Source organism: Labeo rohita, chromosome 6 (genome assembly GCF_022985175.1).
Source record: "Labeo rohita strain BAU-BD-2019 chromosome 6, IGBB_LRoh.1.0, whole genome shotgun sequence".
NCBI lineage: Eukaryota > Metazoa > Chordata > Actinopteri > Cypriniformes > Cyprinidae > Labeo > Labeo rohita.
In genome coordinates this window covers 7,228,211-7,248,985 of record NC_066874.1, presented here as the reverse complement: position 1 = coordinate 7,248,985, position 20,775 = coordinate 7,228,211, and the positions used below count along the sequence as shown (strand labels likewise).

At 35.0% G+C, this 20,775-nt stretch overlaps 1 protein-coding gene across 2 annotated transcripts in view; it reads right to left on the bottom strand.

The window, feature by feature from the left end:
* Positions 1 to 229: 229 nt before the first annotated feature.
* The window catches only part of kalrnb (kalirin RhoGEF kinase b), a 105,035-nt gene continuing 84,489 nt past the window's right edge, over positions 230 to 20,775 (bottom strand). For both annotated transcript variants that reach the window (XM_051112065.1, XM_051112067.1), the window contains 14 exons: positions 14,663 to 14,940; positions 14,245 to 14,358; positions 12,382 to 12,488; positions 12,165 to 12,231; positions 11,734 to 11,837; positions 11,019 to 11,092; positions 10,852 to 10,934; positions 10,677 to 10,769; positions 8,590 to 8,640; positions 8,395 to 8,472; positions 6,315 to 6,500; positions 6,060 to 6,231; positions 5,810 to 5,976; positions 230 to 1,595 (listed from right to left, as the gene is read on the bottom strand). In XM_051112065.1, coding sequence (XP_050968022.1) covers positions 1,377 to 1,595; positions 5,810 to 5,976; positions 6,060 to 6,231; positions 6,315 to 6,500; positions 8,395 to 8,472; positions 8,590 to 8,640; positions 10,677 to 10,769; positions 10,852 to 10,934; positions 11,019 to 11,092; positions 11,734 to 11,837; positions 12,165 to 12,231; positions 12,382 to 12,488; positions 14,245 to 14,358; positions 14,663 to 14,940 — 1,793 coding nt within the window. In that variant the 3' untranslated portion in view covers positions 230 to 1,376. The remainder of the gene's footprint in view (positions 1,596 to 5,809; positions 5,977 to 6,059; positions 6,232 to 6,314; positions 6,501 to 8,394; positions 8,473 to 8,589; positions 8,641 to 10,676; positions 10,770 to 10,851; positions 10,935 to 11,018; positions 11,093 to 11,733; positions 11,838 to 12,164; positions 12,232 to 12,381; positions 12,489 to 14,244; positions 14,359 to 14,662; positions 14,941 to 20,775) is intronic.

The window sequence follows — 20,775 nt, the reverse complement described above, 5'->3', positions numbered from 1 at the left end:
TTCATGTATCCTCCTATTGCATGTAAAAAATATAAGTAACAATTTGCTTTTCTTTGGGAGTACTTGATGTTATGTTTACTGTAACATGCACACACAATACTACTGTAATACTAAGACTTATTGATACTATTTAAAAAAATATATAGACTGAAATAGTATATTTACATTTTAAGCACAATACTTCTGTAATAACTGTATAGATGCAATTCAAATGAAACAAAATGCTTAATTTCCAAGATGAAAAATTGTCAGCTTTATTATGAACAACATTCCAGAGTTTAACAAGTGAAATACCTGCTAGAATTATTTTTTTTACGTTTATTTACACGTATATCTGAGATCTGAACGCTGACAGCAGAGACTACTCTTCAGAAATCAACAACATCCATTTTTAATCGACTAATTTGAGTAAACATCTGTTCTGATATGATTCAGATGATAACTTATTACATACTAAATCTGATGATGTTGAATGTAAAAATCAGTGGGTTGGGTTTTGGAGGCAGTGCAGACTACCAGGGGTTTAGTTTATGTTTTTTTTTCTTGAGCCTGACAGGAATAGAGGGACTGTTTTCCTCTGCTGTGTGTCTATTATGGCAATGTCAAAAATATTATGTACAAATTTAAAATGATACAGAATAATACATTTAAATCTTTAGTTACAAGTACAGTTATGAGCATTGTGACGATTGTGATATTGCACAACTTGCCGTCATTGCGATACTATTTGTTGGAAAAGTGCAGAATACTTTGTACAGAACACTGAGCTGGTTGACAGAACTGAAAGAAAATAATAAATGTGCCACGCCTAATAGCTGTAAAAATAAGACACTTAGGGAAAAAAAACCTTTGCAAAAATAAAATCTCAGTAAAAGAAAATATACACAGTGTGCAAATGACTTGGCATAGACAGACAGGGAAAAAAGGGAGAGCCCCATTTAAAAACAGTCCGTTGCGCGTAATGGAGCATGTTGATGAGAAAGGACGACGTTAACATCCATACACATCCACACGTAATTCACTGACAAATTCACCTCAGTTTCCTCTCTATACAACACAATCTTTTTTTAAATTATTAGCAATATAATATATTTTCTTCAACTTCCTTTTTTATTTTTTTTTTCTATAGATTTTTTTTTTTGCCCATATTGACTGTGGCAGGTGATATCGCACCATTTTTCGCAGCGTGCATCTTTAGTTCTCAACTGTACGGCGGCAGGGGAACGGGGCGGGACTTCCTGTTCTGACTGACCAACAGTAGCTTAGCAGGAGGTTGAGTGGCATGACTTGGCATGCTTTCCCAGAGTAGGCTGGTGAAACGGAATGGTGAAGGTGAGTAGTGGTTTTATTCCGAGGTGTTGAGGGGGGGCGTGGCTTTACCGGGTCGAGGAGAGCACGTGACCCGGTACCCAGCCCTCAGCAGCAGGCGATTGGCTATTTGCGGGTCGGTAAACCAGGCACATGTTCTGCTGATTGGACGCCAGGATCTGTACCTTCTCACCCACCACCACGCAGATCTCGTCCTCCTTCACTGCGTTGTAATCCTGTGTCACTAGCACCGATGACAGACCGTTACACTCCCCCTCATCCAGCTCCTGAAAACACAAAAATGAAACATCTGAATATCACAAAACATGAGACTACAATTTCTGATCAAAAGTCTACAAATTAATTGAGCTGGGTTGAAAATATTGATTTTAATGCATTCTCATTTTAATACCATTCCTAAATCCCAAGAATCGATTGTATGTCTATGCTGTTTTCAGCTGACGCATGAATAAAACTTCACTAAAGATTATTTGTAGCTCCCATCCAATAAATCACAATAGGCTTTATGCTTTATTACTTTTGATATGAGACAAAGTCTCAGCTTTCAAATTCTGCCAATTTCATAATGAAATTCAAACAATAAATACGGTTATACAGTTTATCACAATTTAATGAGATGTGATAGATTGCTGCTCAATTCAGGTGGCGCTAAAGTGCACAAGAACTGATCATCGCCTTAGTTTAAAGTGATAGTTCACCCCAAAATGAAAATTACCCCATGAATGCAATCAAAATTATATAAAAATTTTTTGTTTTGCTCTCTCCTCTGTTTTGCCACTTTCTTGTGTATGTGAATAAGACTAGAGATTACAGTTTATAAAGCTTTTAATATGGATATTTTTCTTACACAAATGCATCGATTCTCTTAAGGAGGCCTTTATTAACGCCTCGTAGCCGTGTGGAGTACTTTTATGATGGATGGATGCACTTTATTGGATTTAGAAATCTCAACAGTTATTCACTGCCATTATAAAGCTTGGAAAAGCCAGGACGTTTTTAAATATAACTGATTGTATTCATCTTGAGGGTGAGTAAATCATGGGGTGATTTTCATTTTTGGGTGAACTATCCCTTTAAGTGGCAACTGAACCAGTTAAGGTAAACTGATCATCTTGTCCTCTTTACTAATAGTTGCAGCACAAAATAAACAACAGAAGATATGCTGAAAGATACAGTACATCTTACTAAAATGTATCATGTCTCAGGCAATTGCTCAATCAGGGCTTCAACAGCAGAAATACATATACAGTGTCACTCAATGTTACATTTGTCTATAATTAGCTAGAAAAATTAACTCTGGAAACTCTAGAAAGAGCGTTTTAAATCTATTATAAAAAACAAGTTTCTATGATAGCCACTATTTAAAGGTTTATATTTTGAAGCATGAAATTTATTCTATTTAGCCTATTTACATTAAGTGCAAATAGCTTGCCTTGTTGCCAGAGGCTATTTCCGGTCACTCCGCCCACCATCGTGTGATTAGGCTAGTCAACACTACAAAAGACGATCACTGAAACCATCAGCTCCAGTGGTGTAGATGGTAAAGTGTGTGCTGTAGTCTTTTTGATGCGATCGACCCGAATTCTAATCAGCCTTTTGCTTTTTCTTTTTTTTTTTTCCCTTTTCAAATCTCATATCACATCAGAAAGGCATTAATTTTCAATTATAATGAATTAAATAATCAAAAAGTTGAAACTAAAGTATCGGGTAGGGTTAGGGTGTAGGGAGGGCTTTATATTGTCACAATAAGGTGGCGTCCATTTAATAAATTTGAATTAAAATGAAAATTTACACTCAATATGTTATTACTGCATACTGTTTTATTATTTACTACAATACTGAGGTGCAGATAATTGCTACTATTTGCAATAAGTAGTACAAAAAGCAGAAAATCCTGTCTATAGCTATTTGCACTTAGTGTAAATATAGCATATCACTAAAAATACTGCTATTTTCACTTGGTGTAAATAGAATTCATTGCTATTTGCACTTAAATAGCATATTTTCTATCGCAGTACAAATAGCCGCTGTATATTTCCTTGAAATGTTTCTATTCAAAACAGTAGCTAACATAAAACAATCAAAGCAAAGTCGCAACTGAATCGAATCACAAGCTTGTGAACTGAGGTCAAAATGTCAGTCAAACTTTACAAATTATATATATTGACTTCAATGCATGTTCTTCAATCATATGGTCAAACACTTCAGACAAATCAGGACAAAGCTTCACACAGACAAAAGTCTGTTCCTCACCATCTCAGGTCAACCTTGACCTGGCATGAGGAATAAATAGCTGGGTGAAAAGCTTAGACATTTAAAAATAAAAAGTAGCAAGCAGCTTCTTCAGTCTGGAATTCAGTGACAGTGTGATTTATTAGCGACACAGAAAAAAGCAGGGTGTGCCAAGGCCAAGATATAAGCTCACCAGAGAGAGAGCGAGAGAGACTGCGGTGAGAGGAGAACAAGAAAGACAGAAAGCGAGAGCAGAACAGAAGAAAGAGACCCTGTAGAGAGGAGAAACAGGTACAGAACACGGGCAGAGCTGAAAAACTAGGCCATTCCCCCCACTAAGAATAACTAGCAGGCACCTCTCCTCCCCTCAAAGACAATTAGAGTGGAACTTCACAGCACTGCAGCACGGACACATCCAGTTCAGCGAGGAGATGCATGCACGGACCGCAGCGACTAGTGTAGTGTGAACTAATTACATTTAATTACATCTATCTGGCCTGGATGAAACGCTAATTAAAATGATCTGGATAACTAATTGATTAAGTTAGGTTACACAATCCTGTTTAAGCACAGAATGCTGTTGAGATAATTGGTCTCCTGTCACACAGGCTGATTAGGGTGCTTTCACTCTAGAGCTTTTGGTGTTGACAACAGTTTGACGTCACAGTTAGGTTTGAAAGTAGTGAAAACGGTGGTCAGGGGCAAGGCTTTTAAGCTTTTTGAGGCTAAAGACCCTAAAATATAATGAGCCCCCTTAAAACATATAAAGGCAGCTACACTACAATTCAAACGTTTGAGGTCCTGTTGATGTGTTGTGTTAGTCTTGTGAATGCACGTCGAAGACTGACACAGAAGAGAAGAAATTGCTGAATAAAGTTATTTTTGTTTTCTTTATGCACAAAAAGTATTCTTGTAGCTTCATAATACTTTATAATACACTGACCTGAATAAGATATTTCACATAAAATATGTTTACATATAGTCCACAAGAGAAAAAAATAGTTGAATTTATAAAAATGACTCTGTTCAAAAGTTTACATACACTTGATTCTTAATACTGTGTTGTTACCTGAATGATCCACAGCTGTGTTCAGGAGTCGCTTGTTTGTCCTTAACAGTTAAATTGCCTGCTGTTCTTAAATAATTCAGGTCTCACAAATTCTTTGGTTTTCCAGCATTTTTGTGTATTTGAATCTTTTCCAACAATGACTGTATGATTTTGAGATCCATCTTTTCACACTGTGGACAACTGAGAGACTCATATGCAATTATTACAGAAGGTTCAAATACTCACTGATGCTCCAGAAGGAAAAACTATACATTAAGAGTTGGGGGTGAAAACTTTTAGAATTTGAAGATCAGGGTAAATTTAACTTTTTTTGTTCTCTGGGAAACATGTAACTATCTTCTGTAGCCTCTGAAGGGCAGTACTAAATGAACAAAAAAGATAGTTAGGAAAAATAAGAAAAATGCACACATCTCTATTCTGTTCAAAAGTTTTCACACCTGGCTCTTAATGCATCATTTTTCCTTCTGGTGCATCAGTGAGCATTTGAACCTTCTGTAATAGTTGTATATGTGTCCCTCAGTTGTCCTCAGTGTGAAAAGACGGATCTCAAAATCATACAGTCGTTGTTGGAAAAAACCGAAGAATTTGTGGCACCTGAAGGATTTTTCTGAGGAACAGCGGGCAGTTTAACTGTTTAGGGCAAACAAGGGACTCATGAACAACTATCACTAAACAAAAAGCACAGCTGTGGATCATTCAGGTAACAGTATTGAGAATCAAGTGTATGTAAACTTTTGAACAGGGTCATTTTTAAAAATTCAACTATTTTCTCTTGTGGACTACATGTATATGTCCTTTATGTCAAATATCCTATTCAGGTCAGCACTAAATAAACAATAACATGCATTTTGTATAAAATAATTAACATTTTGCAGATTCTGAAATTTGGATGTAAACATTTGACCTCAACTGTATTACGGTTGAATGTCACATAGACTATTTTAACCATGTCCATACTACCTGTCTAGGCCATAAAACGTTTCAGTTGCGTTGCTGTCTATGCAGGGTCAGAAAGCTCTAGGATTTCATTAAAAATATCTTAATTTGTGTTCCGAAGATGAACGAAGGTCTTACGGGTTTGGAACGACATGAGCGTGAGTAATGACAGAATTTTCATTTTTGTGTGAACCATCCCTTTAAATGATGTGAGATTTACATAATATTTTGAATCATGCTCACCTCCTCTACATGTTTATTGGGCTTGTGGACGGGGCTTCCATTGGGGGCGGTGTTTGGTTTGAGGGGGGTGGAGGGGTGAGAGGAAGAGGAACGGCTGCTATTGGACAGCTGTCTGCTCAAAGAACCTCCACTCTCTTTCTTCTGGTACTCCTGTGGGTTCTGGAGAGCTGGTGAAAAATAGATGAGGAGCAGGTTATGAATAGAAACCAACGAATGAAAATACCAACGTCCACCCTCCTGATGTGCTCACCTGTGAGGAAGTTGATTTGCATGTCCAGCAGTTCTCGGATGCTTTGGACCCACTCTTTCTTGATGTCAATGTTGGCGGCCTGTAGCGTCAGTCGTTCAGATGAACCGCGACATGACAGCACAAACTTACAGGGGTCGCTCTCCACATGTTCCTCCATGCTCAGGTAGCTCACCTGCACAGGTCAACACACAAAAGGTTACATAACATCAAAAAGACTTTATTTTTTTAACTTGAATCAACTTATGCTGAATGTACCTTGATGCTCTTTTTAAACTGGTACCCTGGTGTTGACGAGCCTTTCCGAAGCAGCTCGCTGAAGATGACGATCTGTTCGAAGAGGAACACTCTGCGCTCTTTACTGCGGGACAGGACGCCAGAGTCCTGCTCTGTCACAAAGAATGTGTCCTGCTGCAATAACTTTCCCTGAGCTGTCAACTTCCCCTGTGCAAAAAAACATCAGCAATCATTAAAGCACTGATCCACACTGTGCATTTTAGTACATCACCTGATATTCTAAGAAAGTCAAGGTTATGTACTTCTGTTTCTGGGATTTTTCACCACTGCACCTCAGACAAGATGCTTGAATTTTTTTGGAAGAAGATATGACTGTAGAATGCAGTGTTTTATCTCACAATTTTACTTTTTTCTAGTAATAGCAACCTTAAAATGTAAGATTAGAAACCTTTTTGTATTGCAAACGTACACTTCGCAATTTTGAAGTGAGTTCATATCTTGCAGTTTTAACTTCTCGAAATTTTGAGTTTACATTTTACAATTTTGACTTTTTTTCTCAGAAGTTTGACTTTACATCTCACTATTCAGTTTTTTTTTTCAGTCGTGGAATAAAATATAAAAAATGCCATTGTGGTATACTGAGTGTATATCTTCCAATTTGGACTTAACACTACCAGTCAAAAGTTTTTGAACAGTAAGATTTTAAATGTCTTTAAAGAAGTCTCTTCTGCTCACCAAACATGCATTGATTTGATCCAAAATACAGAAAAAGCAGTAATATTGTGAAACATTTTTACTATTTAAAATAACTGCTTTCTATTTGAATATATTTTACACTTTTAATTTATTCCTGTGATCAAAGCTAAATTTTCAGCATCATTACTCCAGTCTTCAGCATGACATGATCCTTCAAAAATCATTCTAACATGCTGTTCAAGACATATTTTATTATTATTATTATTATTAGTAGTAGTAGTAGTAGTAGTAGTAGTAGTAGTAGTAGTATTTAAAACTGAGTACATTTGCTTACAGGATGCTTTAAATTGATCAAAAATAATGACAAAGATGATAAAGACATTTATAATGTTACAAAAGATTTCTGTTTCAGACAAATGCTGATCTTTGGATCTTTCTATTCATCAGAGAAACCTGAAAAAATTCTACTCAGCTGTTTTCAACATAATAGTAACAATAATGTTTTTTTTTTTTTTGAACAGCAAATCAGAATATTAGAATGTTTCTGAAGGATCTTGTGACTGGAGTAATGATGCTAAAAGTTCAGCTTGAAATCACAGGAATAATTACATTTTAATATATATATATAAAATATATATAATATATATATAAATATATAAATTTTGCTGTACTTTGGATCAAATAAATGCAGGCTTGGTGAGCAGAAGAGACTTCTTTAAAAAAAATTACAAAACTTTTGACTGGTAGTGTGAACTCAGGATTGCAATTACCTTTTTTATCCCATATCGTAGCTTCCATACTTTGTGACCTTTATGTCATCTTTAGGTAGCAGTTTATACTTTCTGGATGCAGTTGACATAAATTAACTGCACCAACTAGTTGGAACTTAATTCGTTTGTTAGTCTATTACGTTATGCTGCACAATAGATGCAGAAAAGTCAGTTGAGTTGAATTTACAATATGAACAAAACTCACTATTCTAAAATAGTCTTTCCCCCCCTAAAAATAAAGTAGAAATAAAACTTATTTGCTTATATATTACTGTTGCTAAAGTCTAGCCTCAAAGCTTACAGCTGATTGGTCTGTTGGCAGTGAACATTCCAGTTTAGACAGATTCAAGTTGTTGCTACACTGTCAGTATAAACCTGGGCGTTAGCATAATGACAGACCTCTATTATTACAATAATAGATGTGTCATGTTGCTTTGAGAAATTATAACTCTCAGTGTAACTTTACATCGGCATATACTGCTTTTGGCAGTCAACCAATTGTAGCACAGCTTTGTAACTACATTTGCAATTGTAATAATTATAGTTATATTAAAAAACAATTTGTGGTTTGTTTACTTCAGAATCAAACTTTAATTTCATGAGGTGTTTCTGTTCTCGGTGAGAGGTGAGTTTACCTCGTAGCCCTGCAATCGTCCAAGATTCATCATGTCGTTACACTGTTTGGGCACCAGGGACATCAGCTCAACTGCTTTCTGCAGGACAGAAATTGCAGACCAGCAATGTCAATACATGAAAGGACATTATGAACAGAAGTGTATGTTGTATACGGAATTTACACATATTCATATAGAATTGCTTAGGTCACCTACCTCTATCTCTTTACAGTCCAGACCTGCTTTAGTGCTGTACTTCAAAAAGTCCTTCAAATAAAACAAAAACAAGAAACATCCGCTTTTCAACATACATTATTTATCAAAATTAGCAGAAAATACAGACTTTGGTAAAGTGATTGTTTTGAACAAGTATTAACTTAAACATTATAAAAAAAAAAAGTTTAAAAAAAAGTATTTGTATTAATACTGTGTGTGCCTTTTTGGGGTTAAAGGCCCCCCTTGCCACCTCATACATTTAATGAGATTTTTTAACAAAATAAACAACTTGTATTATTTATTTTCACACAAAATATGTTGCTCCATTAATGTTCAGTACAAACATATCTATTTTTCTGCAATCATATTCTTCGGGCACAGTGAAAAGCAATTTTTTTTCTTGGGGGGTGCCTTTAGCTCCGTTGTACCCTATATATATATATACACACACACACACACACACACACACATATATATATATATATATATATTAAATATGAGCAGTGGAACCCATGTAAATACAAAAATGTATTTCGATTTTTTTTTATTTTGGATTGAGTGTCTGTTCTTGCTAAAGTCTACCCCTCTTCTGCTGAATGGAAATGGAAAGAATGACTGACTAAAGTGACGTTTTTTCCAGTCCCTGTCAAAAAATAAATAATAAATAACTCCCCTCCCCACTAGTAAAATCGGAAAAAAAAATACATAAAGACAGGACCACCACACAAACTGTAATAAACTGAATCAAGACACCGTTCAGAGTGATTTACAAATGCTTATTTTTTTCCTTTCAGGGCTTTCCTTGTAGAATATGTTTATGTGCAGCTTTAGTGAAAATGTATTTACAATTCACTAAACACACACTGTTCCGACTCTTATTTTATTAGTCACTCAAGTGGGTAAGAACCACAGAAAATCGCCCAGTAAAGAAAAACCATCTGCTAACACCCACACGCTGAGAGACATGTACGTGGGTACAGCCTCCCCGATTCTCCAACGACTATGTAAATGAGGCTTGAAAATTTTAAAGTGATGCTGACATAATGTTTTCTGGGAGTTTTAAGTGTGTTGACATGTCATGGCTAGTGTATTCTGGGTGGTTGCTGTTGCCTCTTTGATGTTCTGGTCCTTATATACACAACCATTTAAAAATTTGGGGTCGATAAAACATTTTTAAAAAGAACTTAATGCTATTATTCAGCTATTATTCAACATATACACAATTGTATATTTCAAATAAATGCTGTCTTTGAATGCATCAAAGAAAAAAGGAATTACAGTCTGTACAAAAATACTTAGCAGAACAACTGTTTTTGATGTGATAATAATAAATGTTTTTTTTATTTATTTTTTGAACAAATCAGCATATTATAATGATTTCTGAAGCATCACTGAAGACTGGAGTAATGATGCTGAAAATTCAGTTTTGCATCACATTAATAAATTACAATAAAATGTATGTTATGCAAATAAATGCAGCCTTGAGAAGCATATTTATTGAAGCCTGTTTCCACCACTTAATAAAAAATAAAAAAGGTAATTGCAACTTTTTTCTCACAATTCTGACATTTTTTTCCTCGCAATTGCGAGTTTACACTTCGCAGATGTAAAAATGCAATTCTGAGGAATGAAGTCAGAATTGTGAGATATAAAAAGGCAATTCTGACCTTTTTTCTCAAAATTGCATGATATAAACTCGCAAGTGCAAGTTATTAAGTCAGAACTATGAGATATAAACTCGCAATTCTAACTTTTTTCTCAGAATTGCGTGATGTAAACTTGTAATTGCGAGTTATAAAGTCAGTACTGCAATTCCAAGACAAAGTCTGTTCGCAATTCTGACTTATATCTTGTAATTCTGAATTTATAACTGACAATTGTGAGTTTGTCTCACAATTTTGGGAAAAAAAGAATTGTGAAGTAAAAAAGTCGCAATTACCTTTTACATTTTTTTATTCAGTAGTGAAACGGGCTTCCATACATGAGAGATTTCTTTAAAAAAAAAAAAAACAACTGACCCCAAACTTCTGACCGGTGGTGCATGGTATTGTAAGGGTATAATCATTGCATAATTCAGTAGCTAATACCTTGAGCAGGAGCTGGTATTTGGTGATCCTCTGGATGGGTTTGATCAGGTAATCACTGATGGACAGTCTGGAGTTTACTTCTTGCTGCACTTCCTGACAGAAACACCAACAACATCATCAGACTGAGCACTTTACGTCAGAGGAGACCGTACTGAGCTGCTCAAATAACACTCACCTCAAAGAATCCGTCATATTCAGCCACGACAAACTCTGAGCGAGGCTTGTTCTGACAGTAGATGACGTACATGTGTAAACCTTCTCTCCTGGATAACAGGAGAAGACAATCAAGTGAGGTTTACTACAACACACACATAAATATATATAAAGTTCATTTTGTTGAACTCACATGCTTGATAAACAGTTCAGCTAGTCTGTCGTGGTCCTGCAGACATTTCTCTAGTTCACCAAGGAAGAACCTTTGAAAATAGAACAGAAAAAAAATTTTCATGTAGAAACTCGCCTCGCTCAAATCAAATTAGATTCCCATCTGAAATTCAGTCCATTTCCTTCTTTAGTGTGCATCGTTGCTTATAACAACCAGGAAATTTTATGCACAAGTTTTGCATGCTTGATGGTAACTGTTGCATGAAATAATGTAAAAGACTGCAATGGGATTGTGGAGTCAATACACACCACTGTTCAAAATATTTATTTTAATGTTGTTGAAAAAAGTCTTTTATGTTCACCAAGGCTACATATGGTTGGGGAAATATAAATGTTAAAATATAAATGTTACGGTAACTGATCAAATTAATGGACACTGATCAAATATTTTTGTTACACACACACACACACACACACATATATATATATATATATATATATTGTTTTTTTTTTTTTTTTGGTGTTTGTAAATGAATCAGCAATCAAATTTTTGAGGATATAATTTTTTTCCCCCTTGTTCATTCTTATAAATCATCCGAGTGCCCTTATTACATTTATTAGCGTTTTACCAGCTGTGAAAATCATTTCTAGTCTAGTATTAGGTTTAGTTCAAGAAAATATTTTAATTCCAACAGCTCTGACAGCATACAAATGAAAATGAGATGTGGTTTACTCTTTATGCCAGTCGTAGATTTGATGAATGTTTCCGAATACGATCTTATCCTTCCCCGTCATGTCCTCCGGAACACCTTTTTCCCCAATCCTTTTCATAAAGCCCTGAGAATAAGGAGGAAAACAGACATTTGGAAACTGTATTTCATAATAAAGTTTCTTTAATGGTTCTTTGTGGCACTTAGGAATTCACGAAAAAACTTATCAATAACTATTTTGCATTTACATTATACTCCATGTTCTTCAGAGCACTGTTAAATTTCTGTCTGTTAACTATTATATAAAATGACTCACGCAAATCAGACGTTTAAGCAAATGTTGAAATACAGTACAGTCATGACAGGACATGATAATAATAACACACCATAGTTAAATCTGTAACTTGATACATGTGCACCTTTCTGAATGATTTTGCTATTATCTGTCACATACCTCCACTATGACACCCAGATCCTTCACATAGTCCCTCTCTGTCTGCACCATTTCATTTAACACAAACCTGTGGAGATACGAGAGATGTCAGAATACACTAGAATATCCACATGTTTCAAATAGCACACTAAAATTTAAATCTTTATTTAATGTTGAATTCATTTGGTCAGTCTTTTAGCAGTTTCTCTTCTCCTTGTAAACTGAGACGGGTGCTTACATTCGGCCTCTCATGGCCTTGTTCTTCTGCTCTGTTTCTGGGTCTCTGGGCGTCTGATCAGACGGTGTGACGCTACCCAACACTGGGAAAGAGCCAGGCTCTGGAGTCTGAAAAAGAAGGTGAAAGGAAAGAAAGAGGGAGCGATAAAAATCAAAACTGAAAGGGAAAACAAACAATAGGAATAGCTCAAAACTTTGTCATCATTTACTCATTCTCATGTCATTTCAAACCTGTTTAACTAACTTTTTTATCTGTGAACAAAATGTTCAAACTGGTTTGGTGAACTGAATCCTTAATCTGGACGTTTCCACCCATGGCAGCATTTTGACAGTTCTAACACCATGGCAAAAGTTGAAACAAAGCATGCTAACTGTTCTGTCATTGGCTGCACAGACAAGCACAGAACACTATTTGGAGTCTCAGCCTCAGAGGAGACAAGAGAGCAGTGGATTTATTGATTTATTTACTGTATATTACGCTGCTGCCACACGGATCTAAGGTAAACATGCAATTTCTTTCCCAGCTGTTTACCTTCACAGACATAACCGACTGGTTTTGTAACTCATGTCCGTTTTTAATATAAACTTGCGTGTACTTGACAGTTTAAGCGCAATAAGACATGAAAGAGAAATTAGTTTAGTACTCACATGCCGTGTGACAGCCGCTTTCTGTGCATGCTTCAGATGTCAGATATCAGAAGTTTAAACTAATGGATTTAAAACGCATGATTTCAGCGCGACATACATGATAATCAACCAAACAGATGTTTTTTACTAGAGTATCTGACATACAAGCTGTAAAGTCACAGCTCTCTTCTGGAAAAGGGGGCAGGGAGCAGCAGCTAATTTGCATTTAAAGAGACGTGCACGAAAACAGCGTGTTTCTGCTTCCAATCAAAACGGGCATTTTCAAAATGATATAATAAATGATCTGTGACGGTCTGTGATGATCTTTTGAACTAAAACTTTACAGATACATTCTAGGGACATCTGGGACTTACATTACATCTTTTAAAAAACTGCATAATAGGTCTCCTTAAAAGATCTGAATTGGTTGTTTGACTGAAGAAAGTGAAGGTTGAAAAACTAAAAAGAAAGTTGAAAAACTAACAATTAATAAAATAATAAAAATGTAACATTATAATAAATAAATATGTTTTAAAACTGAACAAAATCAAAATAAAACACTAAAAAGATTACTTTTATTTGTTTACCTTCACCTCATATCAACGAATATCAGAGAACTGTAAACATGCAAATTTATTGTTGAATTATTGAAATATTAAAGGCACAATATGTACGATTTATTTATTAAAATAATAAAAAAAAACACTAGAACAGTGTTATATATTTTGCTGACTTGTGTACTTTATCCCAAATGTTTCAAAGTATGTTTAAAGTTAAGCAATATTAAGCAATTTTAACTAGTGTAGCGGACTGTGTCATTGCGTCGCCTGCCAATGACATCATACACCCTTGATATTTCTGGTTTCATTTTGTAGAAAACATGGAAAAACCCAAATACGCTTTAATATGTTATGCATTTCATTAGACAGGTGACGAATGCACAGAGCTGTGGCATAATAAAAGCTCCGCTGCTTTCGAGCCGTGTATCGCGCTCGTCTCTCTTTAGCAATCGCAAACTTAAAATTTCCGGTGGTACTAAATAATTTAGGTCAAACGGGTTTGACTGACAAACAGTCAGAGAAAGCCTTGTTTAGAACAATATGAAGGTTAGTAAATAATGACAAAATTTCACATTTTTTAGTGAACTGTTCCTTTAACAAACAGGATGAGGAATGCAGAGTCAAAAAAGGAAAAGAGCAAAACAGTAATAAAAAATTTAAGAAAGCCTATGTTTCACCTTCTCCTCCTGAGCGGAGGGGTCCTTGATGATCTCCATTGGGGGAGGAAGGGGTGTGTGTGGTTCGTCTTCAGCTTCTTCCTCTCCTCCACTGTTCACTCCTCGTCTTCCTCTCTGTGGAGAAACAGAGAAAACATCACACCAGTTTCAATGGATTCTTTAAAACCTCCACTAAAGAGCTGACATCAATCTATCATTCATAACCTCCAACAGCAGGCACACTCCTAATAAAACATGCACCTGTACAGTAAGCTCTTTTACATACAAATGGTTAAGTAGACTAAAATATGTGATGTTAGGTGCGGTAGCTGATTAAAAGGAGAGTGCGTTGCTACGTGTTGTTGTTACAACGCTGGAATGTTGAAACATTGCCATATTATGCAAGCATGTTTCTTAAACGGTTAATTGTTGATAGTACCTCTTCGGTGCTGTCTTGGTGCGGCGGTCCCAATTCTACACTCTTACGGCCGTCTCGTTTGCGTTGCTTGTTGTTGGGTTTTTTGGCATTAGTGTTGTCGCCCTTGCCGTGACTGAGACGTCGTACGGGGCTAGTGAGCCATTTTTTTAATGTGTTTCCAGTAGTTCCAGAGCGTTTAGGACCTGGAGAACCGGTCGGCAATGATGTCACCGATGGCTGCGGCTGCAGCGATGCGGCGGACTCAGATTTGACCTCTGAACTTCCCACAGGATAGTTTTCTGTTGAACAAAAATGACAGAAATTATGTAAATATTCACTATACAGAAATCTTATAATAGCAGTAACAGTCAACAAATAAAAGCAATCAAATCTGCCAAACACAGTTCTAGTCAGTGAGATTTTTTTTTAAAGAAATTTATACTTTTATTTAAGCAAGAATGCATGGAATTGATTAAAAGTGATATTTTAGTATCACTGATATACTACTGTAGTTTTTGTTATTTTGAATTAGATCTTAATATTATATTTACAGTTTTTACTTTCATTTTAGTTAAAGTTGTAGTAACAAAATAGAAGTAGTAGTAACCAAAAGTAAAAGAAATGAATTATTATATATATAATTTCTTTTACTTTTGGTTATCATAATTTTAGTGAAACTAAACAAAAATAGAAATGCTGGCAACTAAAATAAGCTGAAATAAACTAATATTTTATTTAAACCAACAAAATGTGTTTCATTTATTTTAGTGTAATTTATTTCCCAACAAATCAGTTTTTAAGTTTTAGTTTCAGAGCTGTATAGTTCCTTTAAAAAAATATCTAAAAATGCTTCTGAAAATACAAATATTAAATGTGTACATTATTGGTATGGTGTCCTTTTTCCAGAGTAGTTATGGTAATTAAACAACAAAAGATGTATTTTAATTTAAAAAAACAGCACACAACAAAAATAATATTGCATTTCAATTGCATATCATTTCATTTCAGTGCATTTTATATACTAACAACAAAGTTTGTAATGTTTTAAAACTTTTACATTTCAAGATCTTTTATGCTATCAGTCAAATAACCTTAAAAAACTATTATAGTTTCCAGAATGATATTAAACAAATTTGATATTCATTAAACAGAAATCCTACACTGGAAGTAACAGACGACCAATAAAAGCAGACACAATATATGACCTAGATACTGGTAAGTAATACCATAAAACCACAAAACATTCAGAATATGACATAACCTCAGAAAATGTGCATATAATATAGAACTTTGAAATGTCCTTTTACCAGCTCAGACTGTTGAAGAAATGTTCACTCCAGCTGAAAACGCACAGAACCAAATCTAACAGCAGAAAGCCAAGAAACCTGAGGACACTGAGTTGGACATCAACCTCTTTACTGAGGTGAAAGGAAAAGCAATTGTCTAGTCTATAGGCTACTTGTTGGTAGGTGACAGACGCACTTGTAGAGTGAAAAAACCAGCTGGACCTGATCTGAGGATAAAGGCATTCTGTAACTCCACATAGCAGGACATCACAACAAAGGCAAACAACACAACCAAAGTACTGTGGAGTTCACAGCGTGGGGAATTTACCATAGAAGATCATTTTAAATGTCCCTCAGATAGTCAATTCAAACATCTAGTCATTTACCTATTCAACTATCATACTGAATTACATAATTCACAGCATGTGGAATTTACCACAGAAGATAATTTTAAATGTCCCTCAGATTGTCAATTCAAATACTAGTCATTTACCTATTCAACTATCATACTGAAGTACACAACAATTCAACATGAAGTGCTTGGACTGTTTATCAGTCTTGTCTCTGTAAAGATATCTCCAATCTTTCAATTCATCTTACAACTGGCTAAAAAGGCAAACCCAGTTACTTTCAGTTATTATCCAAAATACCACAAGTGCAAAAGGACGGGGTTTTACATAACTATAGGTGAACAATATGATTCCTGTACAAAAATCTCTAAGTTTGCTTCTGACAATATGAAAATTAATGTGTAAATTCATGGCATGGTATTTTCAGAGTAGTTACAGTAATTAAGCAACAAAAAAATATTTTAATTGAAAAACTCACTTTAAAAACCCAACGAAAAAACTAGTTAACCTGGTATACTATATATATATATATACATACTGTATATACAGTAGTCAACATTTGTGGATCAAAAGTGGATCAAAAAAGTTAATCAAAATTGTCCCAAGGCAAGAACGGGTATTGTTTTGCTTTTACGACAACTTTGATGAAAGGTATTGATCCACTTCAAATGTTGACTACTATACATATATACATACATATATATGCACACACAACGGTTTGGGATCAGTAGTAAGATTTTATTACAAATAAATACTTTTGATTCAGCAAGGATGCATTAAATGACCAAAAAGACATCTGAGACAGATTTTTATTGCAATAATATTTCACAATATTGCAGTTTTTGCTGTATTTTTAATCAAATAAATGCAGGTTTGGTAAACATAAGAGACTTAAAAACGTTTTAAACATCTTACCGACCCCAAACATTTGAACAGCTGCAGTTTATAGAGTAATACTTGTAAAAACATTACAAACAGGTTTATTAGTTAACATTAGTTAACTACATTACTTAACATGAACTAAGAATGAACTAATGCATTATTAAAGTCACAAGTTGTGTTTGTTAACATTAGTTAATGCACTGTGAACTAACATGAACAAACAATGAACGACTGCATTTTTATTAACTAACATTAGCAAAGATTAATAAATAGTATACTAAATGTATCACTCATTGTTTGTTCATGTTACATAAATTAATATTAATAAATGACACCTTTTTGTAAAAAGTGTTACTGAAAGCACCATTTCAAAGCACCATTACAGATAATAACGCTTGCAAAAATGTGGTAAGAAAGGTTTAAACAGGGTAAGAAAAGTTTCTAAGGCACCAATTGAATGGCATTACAATGTACAAAAAATACAGGTCCTTAAGTTCTTCTTAAACATTCTGAGCTCCAAAGCAACTACAACCTGCTAAGTTGATTATAAAGCTGCAAACAAAACGGGGGATTACATCAGAAACATATAAACAGAACAGAAGTTCATCCACCTGGAAAACCATTCCCTCCTTAAATAGAAAACCGAGACAACTTTACAGCTCAAACAACATTTTTTCCCTGGAGGAATTCATCTAAGTGCTAAAAAGTAGCTAAATTATGAGTGCTATGCTTCTGATATTAAACCGCCAGTACCAACATCTGCTAGATGTAAGGCAGGACAGAGTCGAAATGATTTTGTGTGCTAATTAACAGCGTCCATTGCTGCAAGTAACAAATAAATATAGTTAATCCTTAGAGGATGAGTCGAAATAAACATGCTGAAGTGTAATCGTGCTCACTGCTGTCTGCTTCAGTGCAGATCATTAACTCAGTGCTGGTTCAGACACTGCAACGCAGACGTTGTGTAAGTAACTTCCCATGGGGTGAGAATGGGACAAAGGTCACTTCCTTGTTAAGTGTTTCTTCAAAGAGCCATTTACCCTCATCCATCCCTGAAACTGGCCCGCCGACACCCCCTCTCAGGTATTCACCAATCAGATCTCGCTCTGCTTGTCCTGACGGCCTCAGGGAGGATCCACGCTGACCATGTGCCGGGATAATGCTCCTTTGTTAGAGTTATACTTTATTTCCTTGAGTTTCACTGCTGTCATTAAAACAGGCGCCTCATGGTTATGTAATCCAGACAAATCGAATCCTCATACTAGGGACTTTATTTAAATTTCTCTCTGATTATCAGATGACACAGCCACCTGAAATCAACAGTCAGCCACACACAAGCTGCTGATGTAACATCCAGTCCAGACCAAAAATAACAGTGTAAAAGACAGGACTAGAAGTAGAAAATGCAGGAACAAATGTATTGTGTTCACGCTCTTTAGAGTCGGCAGCAGTACTGCAGGGGGTTTGTCAATTATTGCTATTGATCTCAAACTATTTTTCCGTCAAAAACATGACAACATGCATTAAATTAAAATACAATATCGAGCTACTAAAATATGAAGTTCAACCTGCGCTAAATTAAAAACAAACTATAATGTACATCTGACTCTGTACATGAATAATGATTATTTGGTCACACTTTATAATTAAGTTCGTGCATTAACAATGAGCAATACAGTTGTTACAGTATTTATTAATTTTTGTTAATTGTAATTAGCAAGAATTCAACTCATTGCACACTTTATTTTAAGGTGTTCTTGTAATTAAGTACTATGCAATATTAATTAACTACATGTACTTATTAAATGGTTAGGGTTAATTGCATATGATTATGCATAATTTATAGTTACATGTGTAACAAGGACACCGTAAAATAAAGCGTTACATAATTAACTAAAACTAAAACAATAAAAAATCATTAATGCAAAGTTCTGTCATGAAACTCTAGATGGCGCAGGCCGATATAATCACATTATTACTCACATGGCGCATCTGATTGGTTCTTTTCACATTAGCAGCCAATGAGCTTGCTGCTCAAGATTCAAATACTCAGCTAGTACTTGGAGTAGCAGTTGCAGCATGCTACCGAAACCCTCCACCTCCCCAGCTCCACCTGTATAGATCTGCTACGAGATGATTTCATGTATGCAATATATTTCTTACATGCTCACAGCAGTATGTCTGTGGATGTGTTTGTAGCAGATATATTCCACCAAGACCAAACACATTAACATTAGCCGGGTTTCCATCCAAAGTTGTGAATTTAACATATGCTCAAAAATTGGAATATCGCACAAAAAACATTTGCGAATAAGCACAGTTTCCATCCAACAAGTCAAGGAGAACAAAATCGTCACTTCCTGATAAACTGACACTATAAATTACTAAGAAAAGTAGGAGAAACCACTGAATGTAGTAGTTTTCATATTTAATAAATTACTTGTGCCTCAGAGTGAGCAGACGAAACAAGAAATGTGATAATTTCTTTTGGAGGTGGATATCTGCTGTTTGGGAACGCAGTCCTGTAAGACAGTTCTGGGAGGCAATTATACAGAAATACTTTGATGACAGACTTTGCTCATGCATTTCAGAACGACCAATGCCTGAGCATTTCAGATGCTGTGGAACGAGATCGGTCCACTCGTTAGACGGGTTTTGCCGTCCCAAAGTCACATGACTTTTTTAATGCACATGAAGGAGTTTATTCGGAAAATGTGTTTCCATCTCCCATTGTTCGCATTAACCCTTTTTCGCACAAGTCAAAAACCACCTCAAGCGAGCGTAAAAACTTTTTTGTGAATTAAGGGTTTTTTATTCAAAATGTGGCATTTCCATCACTCGTTTCTGATGCGATACTTCAAAATGCACAGGGTGATGAAAACATAGGTATTTGTCACGTACATTACCATGCTAGTTGTCATGAGAGAACTTGAAATTAACTTACCTTTAAAAAATGTAAATACAAAAAAGGAAACTTATTTCACCTAGTTCCAAAAGTGACATTTCTAAATATGAAATATAGTTTTGATCTACTAAAATAACTAAAATGAAATTAATATTAATTTAAACTATATAGACATATAAAAACAAACTAATAAAAAAAAATGGCAAAAAAAAAACAACAAACAAAATTACAAAAAAAACCCCTTAAATTAATTACATTTATATATATATATATATATATATATATATATGTATATATATATATATATATTATAGTCTTCATTACAAATGTAAAATGAAAAATAAACTTTATATATATATATATATATATATATGTGGAATCATATTGCAGTGTGTTACCCTAATATTTATGCAATATATAAACAAAATTTGATATAATAAGTGTAGAGGGGGTCCCTGTGTCATCAATCTGCCAACTAACAGGTCCTTATCTGAAGACCCCTTAACCTAATTCACACATGAATCACCAAGGGCCAAAATGTACAGAATCTTCAAAGAGCATGTTATTATTCTTCAAAAAAAAAGAAAAAAAAAAGGGGTAAGAAATGATCAAACAGAGCAAGGAACTTGATTTGAGCTTCAAAGCAGAAGGAACAGCAGACACATTAGTTTGTTGATGGAGAAATTAGGTTACAGCAAAACAGAAAAGCTT